At 52.8% G+C, this 26654-nt stretch overlaps 1 protein-coding gene across 11 annotated transcripts in view; it reads left to right on the forward strand.

Moving 5' to 3' along the window:
- TACC2 (transforming acidic coiled-coil containing protein 2) overlaps positions 1-26654 on the forward strand; it is a 212716-nt gene that overhangs the window by 60480 nt on the left and 125582 nt on the right. For 9 of the 11 annotated variants that reach the window (XM_019813929.2, XM_019813936.2, XM_019813930.2 and 6 more), the window contains 2 exons: positions 534-5780; positions 6342-6467. In XM_019813929.2, coding sequence (XP_019669488.2) covers positions 534-5780; positions 6342-6467 — 5373 coding nt within the window. The remainder of the gene's footprint in view (positions 1-533; positions 5781-6341; positions 6468-26654) is intronic. The other 2 variants (XM_006938226.3, XM_019813938.2) reach the window with 1 other exon arrangement.

Consider the following 26654-nt stretch of genomic DNA (forward strand, 5'->3'; position numbering starts at 1 on the left):
ACCTGAGCCAAATTCAAGAGTCAGAGGCTTCACCGACTGGGCCACCCAGGTGACCCAAGAATACTTCTTTATTTCAAAGCATGGCTTTGCCCACTTGTGCCTTTTTCCTGAACATCTAAGGGTTCACATACGTACTTAGCACCGACCTTGTAAGTTACATGGAACTGGTTCAAACCCTCCATTATGGTTTATACATACTAAAAACTTTCATTCTCCTGCGTTTTGGACTACTGGGATTTTGTTTTCATATTTCCCTATTCACAGCCGAGCAACACGGAAAGCTCCAAGCTGCATGTGTGTGATGCCCCCGAATTGATTTTTGGAGAAAGCGAAGGCTTGTGTGACGGTTATGGGAGGGGGAGGACTGGGGAGCGAGGTCTCTTCGTGGCGAGGAGTGAGCTGCACGGGGATGGTGTGCTTTGTGGTCTTTAGTGGGAGAAAAGGTGGGGGTGGGGGTGATTCTGCTTGTGATGTGGCTCTGGCCTCACATCCATGAGAATGAATGAAACATCAAATGTTTTCATTGTTGGCAGTGCTGGGCTCCGAAGGTCCTGTCCCACTTCTGAAGGTGCTGCCAGCCTGGATCCGTGCTTCCTGTCCCCAGAAGTGACAGAGCCGAGCAAATGCCCACAGGAAGCCAGAGGCCCAGAAGGTTCTCCACTGCTCTGGCCACCAGTGCCCTGGGAGTTTGAGTGCCCCCCAGCCTCCACGCCCATTGCCGAGGGCCCCCCGGAAGGTTGCCTGCCAAGCCCCAGAGCAGCACCTGAAGACTGGCCCCTAATTCAACACCCCAGGAAGGAACCTTCCCCAAATGCCCATGGGGATGTCCCAACAGCGTTTGTCCCTGAAGGGGACAGTTCTACTCAGTGCAGTGTGGGTGCCATCGTCCCCAGTGCCCAGGGCAGAGGGAGACATCTGAAGGAAGAGGGACGTAAATTATCTTCCTCCGGGAGCACTGACCAGTTGCCAACAATTTTAGCAGCACCTCCTCAAGAGCTGATGAAGGGACAGCTTTGTGGAGAAGACGGTCAGCCTGGCAGCTCCGAGTCCCAAGGGAAAGAGGTGGCAGGTGGCCTTCCCCTCGCAGAGTCCAGGCAGGGGGCGGCTTCCGTACCAGCGGCCCCGAAGGCCCCAGCTGCAGCTCAACCAGACGGGGAGAGCTCAGCTGGCCTGGAAGAGCCCCCCACAAAGCCCGAGACCCCGACTCCACAAGATCCGGCGCCCAGAGCCTTAGACAGAGAAACCTGCCAAGTGGAGGCACTGCCTCAGGCTTTAGCTGATGACTCGGGACTCCTCGGGGCCTGCCGTCCCACTGGGAACAACTCAGGGGCTGCCCGAGAGGCCGGCACCAATTCCTGGGAAAGCTGCCAGCAGCAAGTGGGAGCACATCTGGAGCACCCGGAGCTGCCCTGGGATTCACCGAGTCCCGTGCTGGCACCCGGGCCCGGGGACTCTCGGAAGGAGACCGTGGATGCCAGCGGTGCTCGGGGACACTTGGAGACAGCGGGAATGGGAGGCGATCCCAGTATAGCTGTCTGTGCTGCTGCAGGCAACCGACCCGCAGGGGCTTCGCTTGTGAGCGCCGAGCCTTCCCCACAGGCCCCGACGGAGGATGCACATCCACCTTCAGTCTCCGCTTTGCAGCCCGCTGCCGGGGCCTCGGCTGCTGCAGAAGAGCCCGGCTGGTCGACCAGAGAGATGGTTTCCGGGGCTGCGATGCCAGTTCTTACAGATCTGGCCGAAGGGCTGGCAGACGCGGGGTTGACGGGACGGGAGAAGCACACATCAGATCTCAGAAATGAGGGAGAAGGTCTAGAAGGGAGCCCTGGAGAGGGTCCTGACCCTGTGCCCCCGGAGGACAGGGGAGAGCTCTCAGCGAGGGACCATGAAGTCCAACAAGGGGTACCGCCCCCCGCCCCACCCAGTGCATCAGATGAAAGTGCCAGAAAGTCACTGGGGCCAAAGGATGAAGCCATGACCCCTGAAAGCCCAGCAGTGGCTGAGGAGGAGAGCAGACCACCTGGGGCCAACTCTAGGGGACAGGAAGAAGTCACACAGCCACTGGACAGTAGAGATCTTGAGAACCCATGGGGAGAGCAACCCGGGGCCTTCCGCCGCAAGCCCGACCCCGAGGTAGAAAAAGACGAGGTTTCAAAGCTAAGCCATGACGTGGAGAGCAGAGCGCATCCCGGCACGGACTCAGCACAGCCCCTCAAGAAGGAGGGTCCTGGGCACCCCGACAGGCCTGGCTCTCCATCAAAAGATGCAGCTGGGAGCTCGGTGGCCTGTGGGATGATGGGAGAAGCCCGCGCGGTCCATGCCTCTGGCTCCCTGCGCAAGCTCCCTGAGAAGGATCTCCTCCTGCCCCCTGGGCCGGACGGAACTGGTGAACACATTCTTCCCGAAGAAGCCGTCTGGGAGGGGCCAGGGTTGCAGACCCAGTGTCCCGACACCCTTCAGGACGTGGGGGGGTTGGAAAGAATGGACTATCTTCCTGCTTTAGAATCTGAGAAATCATATTTCCTGTCAGCTCCTGCTGCAGAGGTCAACCCCAAAGCCCAGGAGGCGGAGAGCACTTCGGAGACAAAGATGAGGAGCCCCCCATCTGCGCCGAGGCCCGGCAGCTGTGACGGGGAGGCTTTGCTGACATCCCCGGGCCAGCCTTGTGGGCTGGGGCGTGAGGCAGCTGGTCAGGAAGTCCATGCTGATGGGCCACCCCCCGAGGGGGAGAATTTGGCAGTGGACTCTGGGCTCGCGATGCTCAGCCTGGAGCAAGGTCAGCAGGGAGAGCCGCCCTGCCTGGGGGACCCCCGGATACAAGGAGCTGCTTCTGAGGGGCCCTCGGTGTCTTCTGAGACCCCTCTCCAGCCCTTGCAATCAGACCCAGAAGCATCCATCTTTGACATGCTCAGGGAGAAGCCCCAGCACGGTGAACGTGAGAAAGAGACTTACCCAGGGGGTCTAGGTTTTAGGAACGTGGGCTCAGATGCTCCTCAAATACCTGCGGGGCCTCCGGAGGATGCGTGCTTGCCTCCGTATGGAACAGAGGAGCAGGCTTCCAGATCAGAGCTTCAACGTGCGCTCCCCAAAGACGGTCTGTGTGATGCTCCAAGTTCAGCTCCCAGGGACACGGTTCCAGAAAGTCCTGTGACCGGGCAGCCAGAGTCATCAGCACCAACGGGACTGGGGTTGCCTGTGCTAGGGCAGGGTGAGCAAGAGGAAGCATGCGGTGGCAGTCTGCCCGCCGGGGACTCGCCTCCTGCGGCAGACACCTTGAAGGACTCCCCTCCTGCGGGTCTCTTGAGCGGGAGGGAGAATTGCTGTGCCGAGCAGGGGCTGAACAAGTCCCAGCAGGAGCCGGCAGGTGTGTTGAAAGCCAGCAGTCAGCATGAAGAAGCATGTCTCAGTGATGCAGGAGCTTCAGAAGCCGCGGACGCTCAGCCCCCGCTCCGGGGGTTGGGTGAGACGGAGCAGGCAAGTGGGAACACAGCGGGGACCCCACCTTGTTGGCCTGACTCAGTAGCTCTCCTGGATGCAGCTCGCGGGCCGCCGGCCGCCCTTGGAGTCACACCCACCCGGGATGCCCCGGACAGAGAGGCGAATGGTGAAACCCGGGCGGGCAGGCAGCAACCAGCGCCGGCCCCACCGAAGGGAATGGAGCTCCCCATAACCTTGGATGCAGAGGCCCAACGGCTTCTTGGAAGGTTCCCCGCGGCTCAGGATCAAGGTGCTGATGGTGGGGCTGCTGAGGCCGGAGGGCACGCTGAGGAGGGAGACCTCGGGGTCCAGCGGGCTCTGGAGGGGCCAGCGGAAGCTGCTGTGTGGGGCAGCTGCCTTCAGACTGAGCAGTGCGCCTCCCCTGGGAAGCAAGCCTCTACCTTTGCCCTCGCTGAGCCCTGCCGAGCAGAACAGCTTTCGGCCAGCTCCCGGGATGCCTTGCTCGCAGCCAGAGACCTGGGTGCCATTCCCGGGAGCAAGGTGGATATTTCCGCAGCCCAGGCTGTCCGCAGCCCAAAGAAACCCCTGCCACCGGGGCCACCAGAAGAGGCTGCGCCCGGCACTCCCTACCTGGATATTGATGGTGCTGCTGGGAAGGGGGCAGAACCTTGTGCCATAGAAGAGTCTCCACTTGCCTTGGAGGATGCTACCCCCAGGAAGATTTCTGCCGGCTTGCTGGCCTCGCTCTCACAACCAGGAGCAGGTGGCGAAATCTCTGCGGTGCAAGCCGGCAGCGGAAGCCCCAAAGCCGGAAACTTTGAGGGACCTGCGGGCTCCGTCCCCTACCTGGACAGGATGCCGCTTCTGACCGAGAGTAAGCAGGTGACAGGGGAGGAGGGGGCAAGAGTGCCCGGCGCAGGCACCAAGCCCGGGGAGATGCCAGCACGCCCTGCCAGTGAGGGAAGCGTGGCAGGTGATGCAAGGGAGACGGAAGGCGGTGGGGAGAAGACGGTAGAACCTTCCAAGGATCCAAGGAGGGGCGTGTCAGGTGGCGTGGACGCAAGCCCCAAGCAGACCGGCATGATCGCTGGGCTCCCTGACTTCAGGGAGCACATCACCAAGATCTTTGAGAAGTCTGTGCTCAGAGCCCTGACCGCCGATCGGCCCCAGAGTGCAGGGGGAGAAAAGGCCGGAGCCGAGGGGAGGGTGCGGGGTGAGGACCTCGCAGGGCCACGCCCAGAGAGGCCTCCAGACGGGACTCAAGGAGCGGTCATCGCCCCTCTCCCCGCCCTTCCTGCTGGACTCGGGGTGGGCACAAGGGAAAAGAAACGAGAGCTGCCTACGGAGGCTGAGATCCCCCGCCTGGTCCCCCAGGACCCTGCTCCACGAAAGCTGCGGGGTCTGGCGGCACCAGCCGCAGAGCAGAACCTGCCCGGTGCCAGCGTGGGGAAGGAAATGGCTGGTGTCCCACAGATGGTGGAGGACAGAGAGAAGCCAGAGGGGGCTGGGGAAGCCGAGCCGGGGCTTGGGGGCCAGGCCCACTCACAGCAGGGCGGGGCCCAGAGGGAATTAGCTTCGGGTCTCTCCTCTCCGGGAGCAGTACCGCACACGCCCGTGGAAAAGGCTGCTGACTTCCAGGTGGTTCCCCAGAGCCACGGAGGAGGGGCCTCAGCTCCAGACGACAGAATTCCTCCTGGATTGTACCACCAAGAAGCGGCCACCGGCAACAGTCAGCCCGGAGAGGATGACGGTGCCTGGGGCTTTGCTCACACAGGGGGTCCAAGTGGCATGCCCGTGTTCACCTGTGCCCTGGGAGCGTCTTCTCCCCGTGGGGAGATTGTGGCCAAGGCCATCGGCGCACCCTGGCCCCCCGACGCGCTTGGGGGTGAGCAGAGGCATGGGGGTGGTGCCGGGATCTCAGAAACGCAAAATGCCCCAGAGCCACAGGCTGGAGAAGCATCAGCCACTCCCCTGGAGCCCAGCGCCGTGGCAGGAGCTGCTGGGGAAGCAGAGGGTGACGTCACTCTGAGCACAGCCGAGACCAGGGCACGTGTGTCTGGTGACCCGCCCGAGACAGGTGCTCCAAGGATGCTCTCGGGTGCTGCTCCTGGGCCAGCGCTGCCAGGAATCGGCGGGGCCCCGGGCTGCTCTGATGGGGCCCTGGGCACGGAGGACAGCCCGGACAGCCCGTCTGTGCACCAGCAGGCTGAGGAGTGGCCGGGCCCTGAGCCCCCCATCGCTGCTGGGGGCGGGAAGCTACAAGTCTCCTCACCTCCAGAGCCTGAGGGACCTCGGGACCCGCAGCTGCAAAACCAGGCCCCGGGAGCGCTCCACGCTGAAAGGTACAGACGAGGACAAACTCCCAGGGGAACGTGGGGCCAGCTTCTGGAGCGATTCCCACCCCGGGTTTTTAAGAGTCAGTGAAATAGACGGGTGGTTTTTTTAAAAAGCTAAGTTGTCCATACTTAACTGTTTAAGTTTACTCGCTTGCCACCTCTGGACGTGCAATGATTTTCAAAAATGTGAGCAAAATGGTGGAAGCAGGGAGCTGTTTGTTCCCAGTGTCCCGTTCCTGGTACGTGACCTTCCGTTCGCTTAACGAAAACTGTCTGAAGAGCGTGAAATGTTTACTGGCTAGCAGCACGCTCTTGGGTCAGAGGTTGGAGTCAATCATATATTTTCCTGGAGCCCAGATGCATTTGCTTTTGAATCCGGATTTATTTATACAGAGAGGCCCAAATGATCCCAAAGCATCTCCAAGCCGTTGACTTGCCGGAAGGTGATTTTTGTCTAGGATTTGGGGGTAGTACCACTTACAGCTTTAATTGGGAAATGGGCTTTTTCAGTAGGATGTGGAGACAGATACCCTTCTTACATCGATTGCTTTCTCTGCCTTATCCCAGAAAGAGCCCCAGGCCCGATCCATCCACCTTACTTTCAGTTCCCGAGAAGGAGGCTCCAAACGTCCCTGGCAACGTCGTTTCAGACGAGGCCACAAGCGTGGGAGGAGCAGAAAGGTCAGTAAAAAGGTATCAGCCTTCGGAGAACCAAGAGGCCTTGCTTTGGCAGACACATTGGGTGTTTTGCAGAGGAGAGATCTGCTGACACACGAGTCCTTATATAAGAAAGAAGCAAACAGCCTTTCCCATTCCTTATACAGGTGAAACAGTGCCCAAGATGACTGAGGGCTGCATTGCTATGAACGGGAGGGAGTGAATTTCACATCTGAGTTTAGTACCTTAAAAACAACAACAACAACAACAACAGCGTTATTGAGATGTAATGCACATTTGCTCATTCGAACTGTGCGATTCGGTGGCTTTTAGCTAATTCACAGAGTTGTGCAACCATCACACCAGTCAATCTTAGAACATTGTCATCCCCCCCCCAAAGAAACCCTGCACCCCTTAGACATCACATGCCACCCCCCAACCCCAGCCCTAGACAACCACTCATCTGGCTTATTGCTTTTTGAGGCAGATGGGTTCAACCCTGATTTAATCTCTGAGGCTGGAATGTCTACTCACCAACCCCACTCATACTCCATAGAGATCTCGAGATTAGGGGGCAGATGAAGGGGTCACTGTGAATCCTGGACCCTCACACTTGTGGGACATGCCCCTGCCGGCTCTTTCCTCCGTGAAATGCCACCTGTGGTTGTAGAAAACATACTGCTCAGAAGTTTCACCCTTCCGGGGAAATGTGACCATCCTGGGACGTTTGGCTGTTCTGGTGCTGTGTGTGTGTGTGTGTGTGTGTGCGTGTGTGTGTGTGTGTGTGTGTGTGTGTGTGTGTGTGTGTAGCAGGGTGGACTTTAAATTAGTACCTGTGGCAGCCCAGCGTGTCCTCCCAAACAGCTGCAAGCATTTTATAAATGATTTGATTCATATTTCGCACATGCGGAAAGAATGCACAATCACCTGTTTTTCGAGTCTGAGCACTTCTGCCTACACCCAGCTGCCTTCCCTGCCCCACAAGGGCACCTCTTAGAACGCTGGGCCGGCGAGAAGCAGGCACGTGCTGCCCTGGGCAGATGTAAGTGTCATCTGCACTGGGCACTTGTCTCTGCTGCTGACGTAGCACGTAATCCCCCACCCCCACCCCAGTCCTGGCCTGTGTGTATTTTTGACACTCCCAGTTAAAGTGCAGGAGAAATATCTAACTAGGAAAATCCTCTCCCTCCCCACAAATGATATATTAGCACCCTTCTCCATGTCCCTGGAGGTTTTATCACCTTCTTGGAGAACTTAGGGCCAGACATATGGTAGCTCAAGAAATATTTATGGTTCGTTGTTATAATCATTGAAACATTTAAAATCATAATTTCTAAATTAATATTAGAAAAGCATGAAGAATAAGAGATAGCTCCACAACCACACCCCTTAAAGATCACTGTTACTTATTATTTTGTGTATTTTTTTAAATGTTTATTTATTTTTGAGAGAGAGAGAGAGAGAGAGAGAGACAGAGTGTGAGCAGGGGAGGGGAAGAGAGAGAGAGAGAGAGGGAGACACAGAGTCCAAAGTAGGGTCCAGGCTCAGGGCTGTCAGCACAGAACCCGACGAGGGGCTCGAACTCACAAACCGTGAGATCATGACCTGAACCAAAGTCGGACACTTAATTGGCTGAGCCACCCAGGTGCCCCTTATTTTGCATATTTTTATCCCGTTTTTTTCTTTTTAAACATTTTGTAGTGTTTTGCCCCTGCCATCAAAACGCTGTGAACATATCTTAGTGGCTGAAGTTGTATGACTTTATCACAGTTTATTGAGCAATGACATTTAGGTGAGAACAGTGTTTCTGTTCCCTTTGCTCTGATGGAGGGTCTGACGGGTGGTAGACTTTTAGAATCTCTTGGAGGTGTAGCATCTGATTTGACAGCCGTTTGTCACATGTGAATGGTGATGTGCTGTGAGTGTAAAATACGAACTGGTGGGCACCTGAGTGGCTCAGTCGGTTAAGCATCCGACTTCGGTGCAGGTCATGATCTCGCAGTCTGTGAGTTCGAGCCCCACATCAGGCTCTGTGCTGACAGCTCAGAGCCTAGAGCCTGCTTTGGATTCGTTGTCTCCCTCTCTCTGCCTGCCCCTTCCCCGCTCGTGCACTCTCTCTCCCTCTGTCTCTTTCTCAAAAATAAATGAACATTAAAAAAATTAAAATACATACCGGATGTTGAAAGTTTCATGTGAAAACAAAACCAAAATACATCATTAATGATTTTTATGTTGATATATATTAAGATAATAATATTTTTGATGTATTGGGTTATTATTATTAAATTTTCTTTCATGTATTTCTTTTTCCTATTTCTAATGTGGCTACCAAAACTTTTAAAATTACATATGTGGCCTTTGCATTCTTGGCTTGCATGTGTGGCTCACAGTCTATTTCTGTTTAGATCATTTGGCTCCAGAACGTGCCTTGTCCTTGTCCTTGAAGGAAATGAGGAGGAGGGCTGGTTTTCCTGTACTTTGGGTTCTTGGGGAAAAGGCCTATCCCTATTTCATTGGCTGAGGGTTTCCAGAAAGAATTCTGATGGGCCCTCACTTCCATCCTGCCAGGTGGGGTGACCTCGCGCCCCACCGCCCCCCGCCCCCACGGGGAATCGGGAACAACAACATCTGAGCAAATAGTTTATGACAGACTCCAGCTTAAGCTTAGCAGAACCATCAGAGGTCTCCGGAAGATAGAGACCAGCTCTTTCCAACAGAAATAGGACACAGGCCACAGATGTAATCTTAAATTTTCTACTAGCCGCATCCGAAACTAAAAAGAACCAGGTACCATGGGTTTCAATAATATAGTTTGCTTAACCCAATATATCACAAATATTATCATTTTAACATGTGATTGATACAAGGATGATTAATTTGATGGTCTGCATTCTCGTTGTCATACTAAGTCTTTGAAAGCTGGTGTGTATTTTAGCGCCACAACACACAATTTGGACCAGCCACATTCCAAGCGTTCAACGGCCACATGCTGTCCTACTGGACACAGCCCACAGCCCCTCCCAGAGCTCTGACACCTGTCGACAATGATCCAGAAGTTCAAACATTCCCACGGGGACCCCAAACGCCCACATCTCTCTGCCTAGCAACCTCGTTCCTACGAGGTTTTTTATTTTTATTTTTTTTTAATTTTTTTTTAATGTTTATTATTGAGAGATGGAGAGACACAGAGCATGAGCAGGGCAGGGGTAAAAGAGGGGGAGACACAGAATCTGAAGTAGGCTCCAGGCTCTGAGCTGTCAGCACAGAGCCCGACGCGGGGCTTGAACTCACAAACTACGAGATCATGACCTGAGCCGAAGTCGGTTGCTTAACCCACTGAGCCACCCAGGTGCTCCCCTACGAGGTTTTTTAAAAGGTGATGGATTCATTTTGAGAAACAGAGAGAGAGTGTGTGTGTAGGGAAAGGGCAGAGAGAGGGAGAGAGAGTCCCAAGTAGGTTCTGCACCGGCAGGGCAGAGCCCCCCATGGGGCTTGAACCCACAAACTGCGAGATCACGACCTGAGCCGAAATCGAGAGTCAGACGCTCAATCGACTAAGCCACCTGCCCCGCCCCCATTCCTACAATTTTAATACAAACGTTAGAAACACTTCTTTGCCTTGAGGAGGAGGCTCAGTGCCTCTGGTGAATCCTTTTGCCACCAGGGAGCCGTGCTGTGGATCTGGGCAGGCCTCAGAGAAAGTTCCGCCGAGGCCAGGGGGCGCACACCCCGGGCAGAGCAGGTGTGGCACGCAAAGGTGACATTCAGTGGCAGTCTGGGGCAAGGGGGGTGGCCACACTACAGCAGACGCTACCAGGAGCTGGGGTGGTGATCAAGTTTGGAGCAGGGGCCCCAGATTCACACCCCAGCTCTGCCCCTTAGTTACGTACATAAAGTCACTTTTCCCATCTATAGAATGGGGAGGACAACCGTGCCTGCCTCGTGGAGTTGCTGTGAGGGCTGAAATCACAGATTCCAGTGACATACTGGTACATTCTGGTGCTCAGTGGCTGTCAGGTTCCCTGTTACCTTTCTCTGTGGGGTGGCCTTTCCTCGTGCAGTGAACTGAACGGCCCCCGTTTCTTCCCATGCAGACTGTTCTCCTAAAGTTGACGTTCCAACCTGGCTATCTTTCTTTTCTAGTACTGGATTCTTTGTCTGCTAAAATATCTTAATGCCTGAACAGAGTGAATTCTTTCTCACCCCTAGTGTGTAGCCCACAGGGCTCTGCTTCAACTTGGATGTTTTTGGGACGGTATGTGATCGCCAAACCTTATGAGTACCTTTCACCGTGTACCATGCCGTATTGTATTCCAATTTAAAAAATCTAACGTTTCGAGTTGCTACGGTAAGAGCGAGGCAAATCAAAACCAAACTTTCTACTCTCTTGTTGGTCATCGGGTGACGTGCTTCTGTTGAATGGATTGAATTTTGAAGGTTTTGTAGACTTGAAAAGAGCGATACCGTGATCAGGTTCAGTGTCTTAGAAATGTCTCTTTTCTGTCTCAGTGTCAGGATGGTTTGATACCCCAACCCCATACCTATGTAGATGTCAGGAGCACAGGTATGGTTATCGCTTTATTTCCCACATTTTGAAGCCATATGGGCACTGCGGGTGGCTGTGCTTTGGGTATCCTGTGGCTTTGCCATCACCCCACGCCTGAGGGGTCCGTGGGCACCCGGTTCTGAGAAGCAGGAGTTGATTCCTACCCTTGTGTGGTCTCTGCCTGTGGGAGAGTGTGGGGCCCACAGACAGCCTCACTTCATCTTTAGATTACTCTACACAAGGTGCTTCAATTTGATTTCAACTTTGTACACACCTGACTCTCTTCCTCGTGGCTGGAAAATCGAGAATCTGGCATTTTGATGACATACCGCTGACGGCCAGGTATGTAGTTCTGGAAAACTAAATCCAACTCTACCCAGCTCGGGAAACGAAATCCAAAAACATCTTGGATATCACCAAGCTTGCTTTTTGCTGAATATTTATTTACAAGGGTCTTTTTCTTTTCCATTTGGGGGAAACAGTTGGAAAGCTATCATTTCCAATTATTAGTGTATGTTGAGAGAATTAAATGATTCCCAGATGCTCAGGGTCCTAGAGCAAACCTAGGCTAGCCTGCGAAGGGCAGTCGGGTTGAAAAGTTGAGGGAGGTCAAGAGGGAGAAGAGAGGGAGACGGCTGGCATTGTGCCGAGGAAGTCCTAGCTGGCCTGACTGTGGGCTTGGAGCTGGTTTTTACCCTTCCTCCCACCCTTGCTTCCCACTTGGTCTCCCTTTCTTCCTTCTCTCTCCTCCTCCTCCTTCTAAAATTACCAGCTGTGACACCGTGTTTTCGAGTTTAAGAATAAGGTTTTGAGGATGGCTGCAGCTGTGTAAATTAAGGGAGAGAGAGAGAGAGAGAGAGAAAGAATTCGAGCATAGTTCTCTTAGGAGATAAAGCCAGGACAACAGATCCCTCTCTCTGCTGAGATCCTTCTGGGTTCGGGTTTGTGTTACTTTGGTTCTATTATTTTAAACTTCCTTTTGAGAAGGGTCGGGCTGTTACAGACTCGCTCTGGCACTCCTCTTACTTGGAGCTACGCTCTTCCCAAACAGGAGACAGTAGAGCGAGACACGCCCGTTCACATCCCAGCGGCCTCTCACTGGCCGTGTGGCCTTGGATGCACTGCTTAGCTTTTCGATCTTCTCATACCTATCAAATGGCGGGGGGGGGGGAACAACCCAAAAAACACTTTTCTGTTAGGGTTGGAGTTAGGATAAAATTAGAACGTGTCTTAAAAAAAAAAAAAAAGAATGTTTCTAAAGCATCTGGCATGACGCCTCGTATATGGTAAGAAACCACATAATAAATAAATAATGGTAATGAAAACGGGAACCGCGATTATAATTTTCTATGTATTTATTCAAAAGCATCCCGGCAATTAAGCAAAAGGAAAATGTGACCACGGTCACATTTCGTGGAATAGTGACACACTGTGTGGAATTCCACAATATGTGCGATAGTGACGGCCCCAGGGAGTCTGACACTGGAGAAGAGTCGTTTCCAGCTGTCCGGCCTGTCTACGCCCTCCGCGTCTATCGTATCTGACACCACTTGGCTCACGGGGGGCTTGGTGCGTGGTTCAAAGGTCCATAGGATCTGAGGACTCTACAAATGACGTGCATTAATAGTAGCATCCACAACTTCAGTCATTGTGAGCCATCACATATAAAAGTCACAGGACCTTTTACAATGTAGCCTTTCTATTGTGAAGCCTTTGTGTTCCATAATTAAAATGCATTTTCCTGGAGGTGAAGCTTTGGAGAAACGCCAGGTCGCTTCGGAAAGCTGGCTTGTGGGGCGCCCACAGGGGAGCCTCCTCGGCCCCAGCGGGCTGGCTCTGCTGCCTCGGCCTCTGGCTGTTCTGGGTTTCTGAGCCCCTCTGCCGGGTGGCCTCTGTCATGCGGCACCTGGACCCAAGACGGGGAAGAGCCGCTCACCGCCGCTTGAAAAACCAGGGTCAATTTCAGGGCTGGGCGGTGATTTTCCAAATGAATGTGTCCACAGTGGCCTGGCTGCTCTTCCTGGAACCTCTCATTACTGCCATGGGCAGAAGCCCCACTGCACGGACCTGGATGCCTCAGGGATGGAGAAACGGATATTTTATTTATTTATTTTTTTGTTTATTTATTTTGACAGAATGAGAGAGAGAGAGAGAGAGAGAGAGAGAGAGAGAGAGAGAGAGAGAGAAAGCAGGAGCAGGGAAGGAGCAGAGAGAAAGGGAGACAGATGATCCCAAGCAGGCTCCATGCTGTCAGCGCAGAGCCTGGCTCGGGGCTCCATCTCACATCTCAGGTCAGATCGCGACCTGAGCCGCAATCAAGAGTTGGACGCTTAACTGACTGAGCCGCTCAGGCGGCCCAAGAAATGGACATTTTAGACTCTGGCTGGTTGTTGCTGGAAGGGAACCCGAGGGCTCAAAACAGGGAAGGGAGAAGAAGCTAACTGGCAGAGAGCTGGTACCAGATTCTGGGCCCTGCTGGCCTCTCATGGCACATTCCCCCCACCCCCCGCCCCACCCATGCCTGAACTGAGCCAAGAACCTCTCCCCAGGGGAGGGGGGCTGTGTTTCCCGGCAATGCCAGCCACCCCCAAAACCTGCTTCTAGGTCGGGGAGAGAAGAGTTCTCTCTGTTCTAGCGTGGACAAGCACAGGCCTCAAAGTGGACAGACCTCAAGGTCCAGCTCAAGTTCTAGCTCTCTGACCTTGGGGGCAGCATCCTCTGAACCTGTTCACTCCCCTGTAAAACAGGAGCACGTAGCACTCCCTGCATTGTTAGGATTGCATGAGCCACTCTGTTTGGAGTGTCTGACCCCAAACAGGAACTCAGTATGAGTCTCCTCTCACTTATTCCTCCCTCTGGGCCAAAGTACCTTCGCGTCCAGCATCTTCTTTCTCTGACAGCTCAACCCTCAGTAGGTGCTGTTTGTAGACGCCTGTGGCAGAGGAGGAAGTGGAGGCTCAGACAGATGACACGGCTTGCTCAAGGTCAGAGAGCTGATGAGACCCGAAGCTGGGACCAGAACCTCTTTTCTGGAAAGTTTTCCATGCGTGAGCTTAGATCCCGAATCGTTCACTTATTGGCCAGGTGGGATCTGGGAGAAGTTCCCCTCTACGTTGGCGCTGTCCACAAGAACTTTCTACAATGATGGAAGGGTCCTCTGTCTCCGCTGTCCGGGATGGCGGACGCTAGCCACAGGTGGCTACTGAGCACCTGGAATGAGGTCACCTGAAAATCGAAGGTCAGTTTCAGGGCAACATGGTTCAGGGCCACTGAGGAACCGAACGGTGAATTGTACTCAACTTTGCTTACTGAAAATTGAAGCTGGGAGGAGCCAAGTGGGGCTAGTGGCTTCTGGGTGGGGCGGCCCAACTTTAAGACATACTTTCTTCCTGTACACGGAAGAGATTGTCACCATGAGAGCCGGTGTGGATTCCACGAGTTTCTGTGCGTGAAGCCCTGCCCGGTGGCGGGGTGCCTGGTGGTGGTGAGTGAGCGTTAGTGTCCTTCTTGCTGCCCTGGGCTCTGCAAGTGGGAAAGCCAGGCGGCCCTGTCTGCAGAGTGGAGACTCGGGCATAGCCACACGCAACCGCCCGGCAACACTGATCAGCAGAAGGCGTCTCTAGCCCCTGAGCCAAGGAGGTTTGCCGCTGGGCCAGCCAGAGGCCTCGGCTTGGCCAGTGTGACTCACGCCCCAGCCTGATGAGGGGGCCTCAGGTAACCGAGGCTAACAGTGGCACTTAACCTAGAACCCTCCCTGCCCACCCAGCCCCACTGGCCACACCCGTGAGGGAGCAGAAATGGGCTCAGGGCAGAGATGGGTCTTGCTTTGGTGTCTCTGCATTGTCCTCATCCTGAGAAAGTGGCAGGTAGGGGAGGCTTCCTGTGGGTGTGCGGGGGCAGCAGCCCCAGCCAACGGCCCCTCGGCCTCCCCTTTCTGCACAGGGCCTGTTAAGTCTCCCCGGCGTTAAATATTTTAGCAGCCTGCTGATTCAGACACTGACTGTGAAAGTGTTTCTGTTTCCAGGGAAGGCGCTGGCACCCGTCTGGGTACTGATACTTTTAATGGCCTTTCCTTTTGCAAAGTGGGCAGAGGGTGGTTGGGAATAGAAACCTCAGGGGAGGGGTGCCTCTATGCCCTGGGAGCGGGTCAGGTGAGCCACGGTGCCTGGCGGACGTGGGTCAGCGGTGAGTTCTCAGGCCAGGACCCCCCGCCCCCACCACCATCCTGGGAAGGAGGAAAGCAGGGCCCCCGAGGCTGCCCCAGGCCAGCCCGGAGGGCCAGAGGAGGAGGGGCCGGAAGTGAGGCTGAAAATGAAATCAGACCGGAGGGAGGGGGCACGTTAGGCCACCTGAGTTCAAATGCAGATCTTTACTCTCAGGGCCCAGATGGTTGGTCCTGCGACTGCTCCCAGCCTTGGCTTCTTCACAGGTAAATGGGGCCACCGATATCTCCTGGGACTTAAAGGGGCATTTAAATGGGGATTACAGGAAGCAAGACTCAGAGTACTCTGCGCCAAGCCAGCTTTCAATAGCTGGTGGCTATGACTAGTATAGAGCTGGGGCCTGTCGGCTCCTAGAGAGCCCATGAACAAGGTCCCTGAGCTGCAGGGAACCCCGCAGGCAGCTCCACCCCCCACAAGTGGCTCAGCAGTCACCCCACAAACGTGCACCCAGGCCGGGTGCTTAGAAGGGAAGCCAAAGTCTCCGCACACAGGCTCTGCCACTGGAAAGAGGGCTGGGGTAAATTGGTAGTTGGGTTGACCGGCTGCAGGTGAGTAGCGCAGCGATTTATTGACTCCTAGCTCAGTGCTCACCCACTCCGGAGGGATCAGGTTGTTCACCAGCTCCTGTCTCCTCACTAGTGCTTTCCAGGGGTCTGTACCTCGTCCCTCCTCCAGCACAGGATCAGGAGTTGGGTTATGATTCTGAATTCTCTGTTTAGGGGTGCTTGCTCAGATACGTGCTTGGTGGTCGTCTCGAGAGAGAGGAGAGTCTTGGCCTGTGGCCGAGAGAGTAAGTCACGATCTTGTTTCTTTGGGAATGTGAGCCTCGCAGACGAGGCTCTTGGTTATTCAGCACCTGATACTCGGCATGGCACACAGTGGGCACTCCATAAGTGCTTGCTGAATAATTCAACCCAACTGGCTATCAGGTGAGTTGGAGGCTTCCTGTCCTGGAAAATCGGGTCAGATGGGACTTAGAGGCAGATGCTGGCTCTCACTTTGGGCTCTGACATTAGACTCTTAGCCTCAAAGCAATTTCCTTAGCCACACTGAGCCTCAGTTTCCTTGCCTGTAAAGTGTGTATGATGCTAGGGCCTCCCACATGGAGATATTACAGAGATTACATGAAAATAATATATGTAAAGAGCTTAGCAGAGTTCCTGCCTGGCACACAGTAAGCACTTAAATATCAGGGGTAATTGTTTTTATTATTACTATCATTATTATTTCCATCATAATTTGAATGACTGTAATACTATTATTTTTTAAATGTGTATTTTTGAGAAAGAGAGAAAGGGAGAGCGAGCGTGCCGTGGGGGAGGGGCAGGGAAAGAGGGAGACAGAGAATCCCAAGCAGGCTCTAGGCTCTGAGCTGTCAGTGCAGAGCCTGACACGGGACTGGAAGCCGCGAACCCATGAGATCAGGACCTGAGCCGAAGTCGGACGTTTAACCGACTAAGCCACCCAGTGCCCGGTGATAACACTATTACTAAGGCAGGTTACTTGGCAACACGGGTTCATTGACACACGAACTAGCAGAGATGTGCTGCAGTTCATTTGCATCTGCCTTGGATTCTTTAGACCACGGCCGTCACTACCCTCTAAAGATTCTTCTCCTCCCTCAGCCACCAGCCTCCCCACCGGGGTGGCTTCAATGTTGCAACATTCTGTTTGACGCAAGGTCAGGCCATTCAGCTCACATGCGGAATGCATTCTTTTCCTTGGGGAACTGGGGCTTTGGGGTTAACCTCTTGCCAAGAGTGGCTGTAAAGTAGCTGAAACCTAACATTTGCGGGAGGGAGGGAGCGCCTGTGTGGGTGAGCCCGGCTGGGGCTGCACCAGCAGGACGCATCTCCGAGTGCATCTTATGGGACAGATTGCCCCGAGTATTCTGGCACGTGGTTTTGAGCTGCTGGCCCATCCCAAACCTCCTAGAGGAAGGGGCGGGGCTGAAGGTTGTCTGTCCTTGCCTAACTGCCAGACATCATAGCACAACGGCTGCAGGAGGAGACCCTTCCTGGCAAGTGACCGAGCACCTGGTGTTTGAACATGCATGGCCAGAGTTGGCAGAAAACGAGACTTTGGGGGCGGGGTGGGAGGGCGGGGAGTAGCCAGCCTGGGCGTGAGGTCTCAGCTCTAGGCCAGACGGCCTTTCCGGGCCACCTGGGAAGCCAGCTCCTCTGGCTTCTGAAGCATGGTAGCAGGGATGCTCAGCCTTTGAGACGGGCACCGACCGCCTCACGCCTGGCTCAGAGATTCATAGTCACGAAATATCACAACCGGAAGGACTGCCGGACCTTCAGCTCCCTCGTTTTACAGCCGAGACGCTTAAGACCCAGAGAAGGTGTGTGACTTCCCTAAGGGCACACAGCTTGTCAGGGGGCCACTGGTCCGACTTGTTTTGAATACGGTTCTTCTGGCCTCAAGACCATGCTCTCTGCCACCCCTGGCACTGGAGTGAGCAAGCATTGACTCTGCCAAGTGCAGCAAGCCACCCAGGTGAGCCTGGTACCAACGGATGTTCCAGATTGTTTTCTGCAGAGGGGTGGAAGTGGTGGGAAGTGATCTTGTCCTTGGATCACGTCTGAGAAAACCACATATGCCAGCTTACTTTAGCTTTTACTTGCAAAAACAAGTTACGTCGCGGCCTCTGTGTCCTGCTGGCTCTGGCTTTTCCTTCGCTTGTGGCCGGTGGCATTTGCAGGCAGATTGCAGAAAACCCACTGCGCAACGCGAGCTGGAGGAACGCTCACGGATTCTCTAACTGGCCACGACTTGGGGAGCGTGCGGATGCTGATGGGGAGGGCAGTCTCGGGCGAGAGTTCTAGAGGAAGCTCTGTCGAAACTTGAGCTTCGTCTCCTTCTCGCTGACTGTGTCTGTGTGAGCAGTTTACTAGAAAACCCTCAGAGTGGTTTCTCTACAAGTTTTCTTTACAAACAGTTGGGCCGTGAGGTCTTGGGAGGTAAAACCCTCTTAACGATCATTGCAGGGTTTAGTTTTGTTTTTGCACGAAGATGGGAAGCTTGTCTGGTAGAAACCGCCAGGCTCCGTGTTGAGTTGATGTTTTTACCTCTTATTTGGTTCCTATTTTATCTTCGGCGGAGAGTAATTATTGGGTCCAGATGGCCCCCCATGGGGGGCACGTTTTGCTTTTCAGGAGCTCCCCTCACGTTCTGGGGTTGGGAGCTCTAACTGACCCGACGGGGGGAGGTGGTGACACTTTTCGGCTCCTTCCCCCAGTTCTGAAAAGCCATCGGCTCTACAAGTCCAGTGAGGGATATTCGGTGCCTTCCCTTCTAAATCTCTTCTCGTTTGACATAAAAATGTGGAGAAAGGTGTAAATATATACAGAGGCAGATCCAGACTTTACAGGTTTGAGGCAGGAACTTCAGCACGGCTCAGAGATGCTGAGCAGAATCACAAGCCCTTGTCCCCAGGGTGACCCTCTGCCCCCCCTCCCCCTCCTCATCAGCCCTCTCGAGACCACTTTCCTGTTCAAGACCAAATGTGGGGCTTGTGAAGCTCTCTCAACCCTCCAGCTCTGCAGGAGTCCCTCCCTCCTACCCCCTACCCAAGCATCAACAGTCTTTTCTGTAACCTGACCACAATTTTAAGACCGGGACAAATAGATTACAGTTTCTCATATAGGAGTTCATCCTTTACAGAAGAGCGTGGGTGTCTGAGCCAGACAGACCTGGGTTCAAATGTGGCACTTATTTGGGACGGGGACTCAGGGACTCAGTCGGGTTGCTGAATCACTTGAAACCTCGGTTTCCTCATCTATAAAATGGTTATAAAGTTAGTCCCTACCTCTCAAGGATTCAGCGGGATAGTGAGTGGGAAGTGCTTGCTCGGGGCTGGCCCTTTTAAGAGCGAGTGACAAGGTGTGGGCCTGGTCTTATTTTTTAGCACAATAGGCTGCGCATAGTAGGCCCTCAATGGATGTTTGTAGATCGATTGTATCCTGTCCAGCGGGTAGATGGTGTGTCTACATCCCTCGAAAGCTATCTGTTGACGAGGTTAGTTCCACTAAACAACAAAATCACGGTGGCGATAAGCCATTCGCTCGTGCCTTTATTCCCTCCCTCCAGCCGAGGGCCTCCTACATAGAGGTCCTGTGCTAGGAGATGGGGGGCAGGGACTCTCATCCTCGGCACCATCGACGTCGGGGCCTGGGTAGTTGTTGCAGAGGGCCGTCCTGCACCCAGTAGGATGTTTAAGCAGTACTAGATGCCAGAAACATCTTCCAAGTCAGACGATCGAAAATGTCCCCAGCTAACTGCCAAATGTCCCCCAGTGGGCAAGGCTGGCCCCAGAGAGCCACTGCTCTAGGGCTGTGCTCATCCCAATGTGGCTCCCTAAACTCACAGCCTCAGCATCACCCAGGAGGCTGTTGGACAGGCAGAAACTCTCAGGTCCTACCCCAGGCCTGCTGAGTCAGAATCAGCATCATACAAGGTGTTGGGTGACTTATTCACACATCAGAGTTCAAGACGCTGCTAAGTTCACGGGCCGCCCTGTGAGTGGCAAGGATCTAGGGCACTGGCTTCAAACTTGGCTGCGCACAGAAATCTCCTAGAGAGCTGTAAAAAATATTGATGCTTGGGTGGGGCTCCCAGAGTTTCTGATTTAATCGATATAGGGGTGTGGCTGGGGCACAGGGCACTTTGAGAGTTCCCCAGGTGATTCGATTGTGTGGCAAAGTTTGAGAACCTTTGAGCTGGTCTAAGGAGTATAGAGACCAATCAAAGACTCGGGCTGCAGATGCTGATGTTGTCTGGGGGGGAAATGAGACATCTGTGTAGACTGAACCGCACCCTGTAACCACCCCTCACTCCCAGCCCTCCGGGCCCTCACAACACCGCAGCTGTTCATCAAATGTCTTATTTTTTAACCATTATGCCGATATCACACCGATACTGGACTCTGACTCCTGAAGAAGATTACTTTTCTGCCCAGGAAGACAGTCCAGCAGGCAAAGCTTTCCTTCCCATTTGGTCAGTGACTCACACAAAATTAGGACAAGGCCAAGTTCAAATGCGGGCCGAGCTGAGCACAGGTTTTGGCAACGTGGGTTTTGTGTGCACTCAAGGAAAATTCCAAGGCCCTGTCTAGAAATTCTCGACGAGGTCAAGGAGTCCTGTGGAAAGCTGCCCCATACATTTCCTGCACGTCTTTTGAGTTCAGGCTGACATTTCATTTTAGCATGGGCGGAGGTAATGGCTGAATTTTTTGAAGGCCTGAATTCCGCCTTACAAATATTTCTCTCCGCCCATACAGCTAAGTTTTGATGGGTTGCAGTTCAGGAATGTACCTCGCCGCTTGGACAGCCCTTTGTGGAATGCGAGGACTTCTCTGAGAAGCCCAGAGCTGTGATTCCTTCTAGAGAAAACTGACAAACAAATAACAACGACAGAACTTCCTCAGAGTTCACTATGAAGTACATCTTATTCTATTAGCATGATGGCTGAACTCACATGACAGAGCCGGGCACTGGTCCTGGGTTCCTCATGGCGTATTTTCAGCTGACAGGTTCAGAGCATATACAAGTAACTCAGGGATGCCTGGCTGGGTGGCTCAGTTGGTTGAGCCTCCGACTTCGGCTCAGGTCATGATCTCACGGTTCGTGGGTTCAAGCCCCACATCGGGCTCTGTGCTGACAGCTCAGAGCCTGGAACCTGCTTCAGATTCTGTGTCTTCCTCTCTCTCTCTCTGCCCCTCCCCTGGTCGCACTCTGTCTCTGTCTCAAAAATAAATTAAAAAAAATTTTTTTAAATAACTTGAAGCTTAGCTCTTGGTCAGTGTGGACTGGTTAGGGGTTTGGGTTCACAAACACACAGCCTGTGTGTGAACATAGTTCTGCTGGATGCCAGCTGGGATAGAGACCCCCAGGTTTTCTCCTTTGTCAGCTGAGGACAATAGCCACAAAGACTCATAGGAGCATTAAACGAGAGAAGAGACAAAAGCCACTTAGCAGAGTGCCAGCTGGGTAGCCAAATGCTCGCAAATGTTAACGAGTACTATAGTTTTAAAAAAGTTTTTTCAGTTGCCTTTTTGGTTTCCTTTATCTGATTGTTGAGTGGGGAAGGCGGAGAGCAAGCCATCACGTGGGGGGTATCTTTGTCACCTTTCCCAGCTGGCCGCTGAGGGGATCACCTGTTAGGTGAGCGTGCTTTTTTGGGTTGGGTCTCTGGTGGCTGGGGGAAGCCTTGAGATCTGTCTTGCTGCAGAAGAAGGACTTTAAGGTGCCGTGAGGTCCTAGCTGGAAAGGCTGAGGGAGGCTGGTCCTGGGGGAGGGGACCCTTCTGCCAGGAGAGGGGAACGGTGGCAGGGATGAGCCCTGGGCCGACAGTCAGCACAGCAGGGACAAAGCCCGTGCAGGGGCAGCACTGGGGGAGACTAGGTTTTCTGCCCGCAAGCCGACCACACTCTGGTTCAGGAGACAGCACACAGGCATTAGAAGACAAAAACGGCTCAAGGCCCTAATCATCTTTGCCTTTCGTTGGCAATTGATGTAGGTGGCCACCAGCCCGGATCCCGAAGGTATTCTCCGCGAGGCAGGGGGTTTGTCACTTCTGTCCACGCCTGTCTGCCAGCACCTAGGAGGACCTAACCCATTGAAGGTGCTCAAGAAATCTTTGTTGAATGAGCTAATCATAGACTTCGTTATCACAAAACGTTCCTCGGTAGATTCAAGAATAGGTTTCATGCTCACTACCTGGAGCATTCTATGTTTCTTCCCCTGCCCCCTTTCTTTCTTTTCTTAGCTCAACATTTCAGCAATGTCATTTAGTGATGTACCACCTTGAAGACTTACCTTATCTATAGACCGCTCGTATCACTATCTGCTTACTGTTTGTCTTTCTACTGCTCCGTTTGTATTTCCTTGTATTATTTTGTTCTGTCCCAGGGAATCTCTGGGAAGTTAGAGGTTTGGTGTGCTAATTACGTTTCTTTCGTAATATGCTTTAAGTGCATGACTATTAAAATATCCCCAGAGGAGTAATCTTAATACGGTAACACCTTTTTATACTCTACAACTCACCTTAAGTATTCCCTCTTCTGGAAAATCTCCCCGGACCTCTTGCAGGGCTGATGAAATATTCCCTTTTTGTCCCTATCGTGTAGTAGCCATTCCCTCGTCTGACCTTAGGAGTGAGCATAGAGACCTTGCACAGGGCCCCAACATAGCAGGTACTCAATAAGTGATTTTGATGGGCTGAATGAAACTCCTTGAGTGTATCCAAGTTTACAACGTCTGGCTACACGTAGGTGCCCCGACCAGAGGCCCTGTTATTCCATGAGGACAACATTCGGGGGCTCAGTGTTCCTGAGCTCCTATTCGGGTGCCCACCAGCAAGTCAGATACATGAACTTCCATTTAGACCCACACCCCCAGCAAAGAGCGCGTGTGTTCTTTGTCCAGGGAGATATCACGTACTCCCCATTGGTTAACCAGCCAGCCCTGCGTATTTCTAGTGTCCGGCCTTATTTCCCAGATTTCTCCGTGTATCCGATTGTGGCATTGGCAGTCCAGGGAGGGGCCCTTGGTCCAGTGGGGGCAGAAGCAAGTCTTGGGATAGAATGGAAGTTCCTTTCAGCCTACTGAAATAACTTCAGTTGTATTTACTGACGTAACCTCTACACCCCACGTGGGGCTTGAACTCACAACCCCAACCGAGCTCAAGAGTTGTATGCTCTTCCCACTGAACCAGCCAGGTGCCCGTAAAAAATGACTTCTAGTATACGCACTGTACCCTCTCCTTCTTCAGTTACCCCTGGGGTCGGTTGGTGTTCCTGGTTCCACGCTCCTGCTTCTGGCCTCTCCAGCTTGAGCCTCTCTTTCCAGGCAGGGTCCTGCCTTATACGGTTTTGTCCCCCCCGTGGACACCTGGGACAGTGATTGCAGATGCTCAGGGAATATTTTATTAGTTCGCAGGTATTTTTGTGTCGGGCAAGTTTGGGCACAGGTTTCTAGCCTGGCTCCCCATGTTCGTGTGGCTTGTCACTTCTCAGCCACAGCAAAATACCGTTGCCACAACAGAATATTAAAGGAAACTGCAAACAGGTAGCCAAGCCTTCTTGAGTGGACAGGGCAGGGGTGTTTCCTAGGCACCAATTTGCCTTTTGTAGTCCAGAAGGCTCCCTTGGCAAATGGTCTTTCATTTGCTTTATTGTGGCTTGCCATCCCTTTCTGCAGCCTGAGGTTTGGTATCTACCAAATGAGCACTTCTCAACATCACTGAAGTTGATCGTTCCGTCAGGATGCTTTTCAGGATGCAAGTAACAGATGGCCCGATACAAGAAAACCTCGGCCATAATAGGTCCATCCCCTCACCTGCAGGGAGTCCAGAGGCAGGGCACTGTCAAGGTCGAGTAATTCATTAGCTCATTTCATCTCCCCTTCTACCCACATGTGGTCTGTTGGCTGATGTCCTCCTGGTCATCGGTTCAAGCTGGCTGCGGCAACACCAAGCATGAGGCCTCGAGACCACGTCAAGAGGCAGGGGGACATCTGGGCGGGAGATACACCATCTTGTGTCTTCTCTGAAGACTCAGGACAGTGTCTCCATAAGCCCAGCTGACTTCCCTTCCTGTCTCACTGGCCGAGGGTCACATGTCTGTCACATGTGTCACGATTATTGGAACATAAGCAAGTCCGTAAATAGGGAGAGGGAACCTCACTTTTGGAGACCACCAGTGACCCGCGCCGCCAAACTTTGCTTCAGAGTTTCTCGCAGTGTGGTTTGGAAAGCGTCTCGGCCCAGAACATGCTTGCTAACATGCACATTCTTGAGGCACCCCCCCCCCTTCCCTGACCTGCTGAACCAGAATCTCTGGGAGCATTTTAACAATAGTCCAGTGAGTCTCACGGGCACTGAGTTTCAGACGATAGGTCTGGTGTTTGCGGTGGTCTCATTGACAGACCGTAGGCAATCCTTCGGCAATGCTGATCCCTTTGCGGGGAGGCCGAGAGAGCAAAAGGAAGGAAGAGTTAGGCTTCAAAATTTCCCTTCCCAGTCCTTGCCTTTTGGAGATTCAAACAGAAATATTAACTGATGCAGGGGCCCCTGGGTGGCTCAGTCAGTTGAGCATCCGACTTCAGCTCAGGTCATGATCTTGCAGTTCGTGAGTTCGAGCCCCGCGTCGGGCTCTGTGCTGACAGCTCGGAGCCTGGAGCCTGTTTCGGATTCTGCGTCTCCTTCTCTCTCTGCCCCTTCCTCACTCATGCTCTGTCTCTCTGTCTCTCAAAAATGAATAAATGTTAAAAAAAATTTTTTTAAAAGAAATATTAACAGATGCAATGTTGATATCTAGGATTTGCTTCAAAAATAATCTGGGTAGCAACGGGGAAGTGAGCATGGGAACAAAACAGCAATGGCCATGACTTGATAATACTGAAATCGGGTAAGATACATATCATTATACCGTTCTACTTACATTTAAAAAAAAAAAAAAAATCTCCTTCTGGGAAACCTGCCCGGTCCCGGTGCAGCCTTTGACCTTGGGTGTCACTCTCCTTCTTGAGACTCAGGTGGGATGCCAGGATTCCAAAAGCAATGGTTCTTTTCTATAAAGCAGTGTTGGCACATTTTATCCCCACCCCCACCCCCACCCCCCAGCTTCTCTCCAAACGAACCTTCTCTCCAAACAAAATCTTGTGTGGAACCCAAAGATAATGACAAATAACAGCGGGAGAGCTCTGGTCATAGGTACTACGGGTGCCTCCCGGGCAGCCTTTAAGGTAACCCCAGAAGCCCTAGAAGAGAGATTAGCAGCGGCTGCACTGCAGCAGCCGAAACAGTGCTGAAAACACTCATACAGACAGCATTTCTGCGGAGGCCTTGGCCCTGTACTTAGACCCAAGAAATCCTTCGGATGTGAAGATTCAGTCCTGGATGCAGTTACTAAGGCACGTGCTTCCTGCCTGCGATTCCATCTTTTTTCTATAGTCTCCGGGTATCCCAAGTCCCAAGGCACAAGCACACATCTTTCCTCCTCTGTACCAGCAGGAGGAGACAGGGAGTGCACGTTCACCATAGCTTCAGCTTTGCGGGCTGGGCAGCGTGTCTGGCTGTGGCTGGGACCAGAACCGTGTGGGCCGGCTGAGAATTTCTGGTGTGGGTCAACTCCATCGGGTGGTGGGATTTGAATCTCAATTTCCTGTGATATAGGGAGCTCTTGACTTCATCTTTTTTTTTAATGTTTATTTATTTTAAGAGAGAGAGAGTGGGGGAGGGGCAGAGACAGAAGGAGAGAGAGAGAGAGAGAGAGAGAGAGAGAGAGAGAGAGAGAATGAGAATCCCAAGCAGGCTCTACACTGTCAGCACCAAGCCTGATGTGGGGCTCGATCTCATGACTGTGAGGTCATAACCTGAGCTGAAATCAAGAGCCTGAAATCAAGTTGGCTCAACCGACTAAGCCACCCAGGCTCCCCTTGACTTCATCTTCTTTTTTTAAAAAAAATTTTAATGTTTGTTTTTGAGAGAGAGCACAAGCAGGGGAGGGGAAGAAAGAGAGGGAGACACACGACCCAAAGCAGGCTCCAGGCTCTGAGCTGTCAGCACAGAGCCCGATGCAGGGCTCGAACCGACAAACTGCGAGATCATGACCTGAGCCAAAGTCGGACGCTTAAGTGACTGAGCCACCCAGGTGCCCTTTTGACTTCGTCTTCTAATGAGTATATCCTACACTGGACCATGGCTCTGTCTGGCTGCCGGCTGCCTAACACCACAGCACTGTTTGAGCGTGGAGATGCCTTGGAGGAGTGCTAGGGACAAGCCTTGCTCAGCCAGAGTGATCTCCTGCAGTGAGTAATGTTAGACGCTAGAAACATTCCTAGAATTCAAGATACTTTCATAAAATCCTTCAACAAAGAGTAAATCACAATAATAACCAGATACCTACCGCCTTGGTTTCCTATTGCTGTTGTAATAAATTACCACAAAATTAGTGGCTTAAGACAATATAAATTTATTTTCTTATAGTTCTGCAGGTAAAAACGTCTGACACGGGTCTTAACTGCATTCAAATTACGGTGTCTGCAGGCGTGTGTTCCTTTCTGGATGCCTAGGGAAAAATCTACTTCCTTGCTTTTCTGCAACCATATCCATTGGCTTACGGTGCCCTTCAAAGCTAGCATGACATCTTCACGTGTCTGTCTGTGCTTCCATTGCCACCCCTCTTTCCCTGACCTCTCTTCCTCCCCCCTCCTTCACTTCCAAGGACCCTTGTGATTACTTGTGGTTCACCTGGATAATCTAGGATAATCTTCCTATTTTAAGGTCTGGTGATTAGCGACCTTAATTCCATCTACAATCTTAATTCCCCTTTGCCATGTAAATTCACGTATTCATAGACCGTGGGGCTTAAGATGTGGACATTCTCAGTGCAGGGACATCACTTGGCTGACCACACCAGTGGGTTTTCAAAGCCCAGTGGTATCTTCCTTT

The sequence above is a fragment of the Felis catus genome, chromosome D2 (assembly GCF_018350175.1).
Source record: "Felis catus isolate Fca126 chromosome D2, F.catus_Fca126_mat1.0, whole genome shotgun sequence".
Classification (NCBI taxonomy): Eukaryota; Metazoa; Chordata; class Mammalia; order Carnivora; family Felidae; genus Felis; species Felis catus.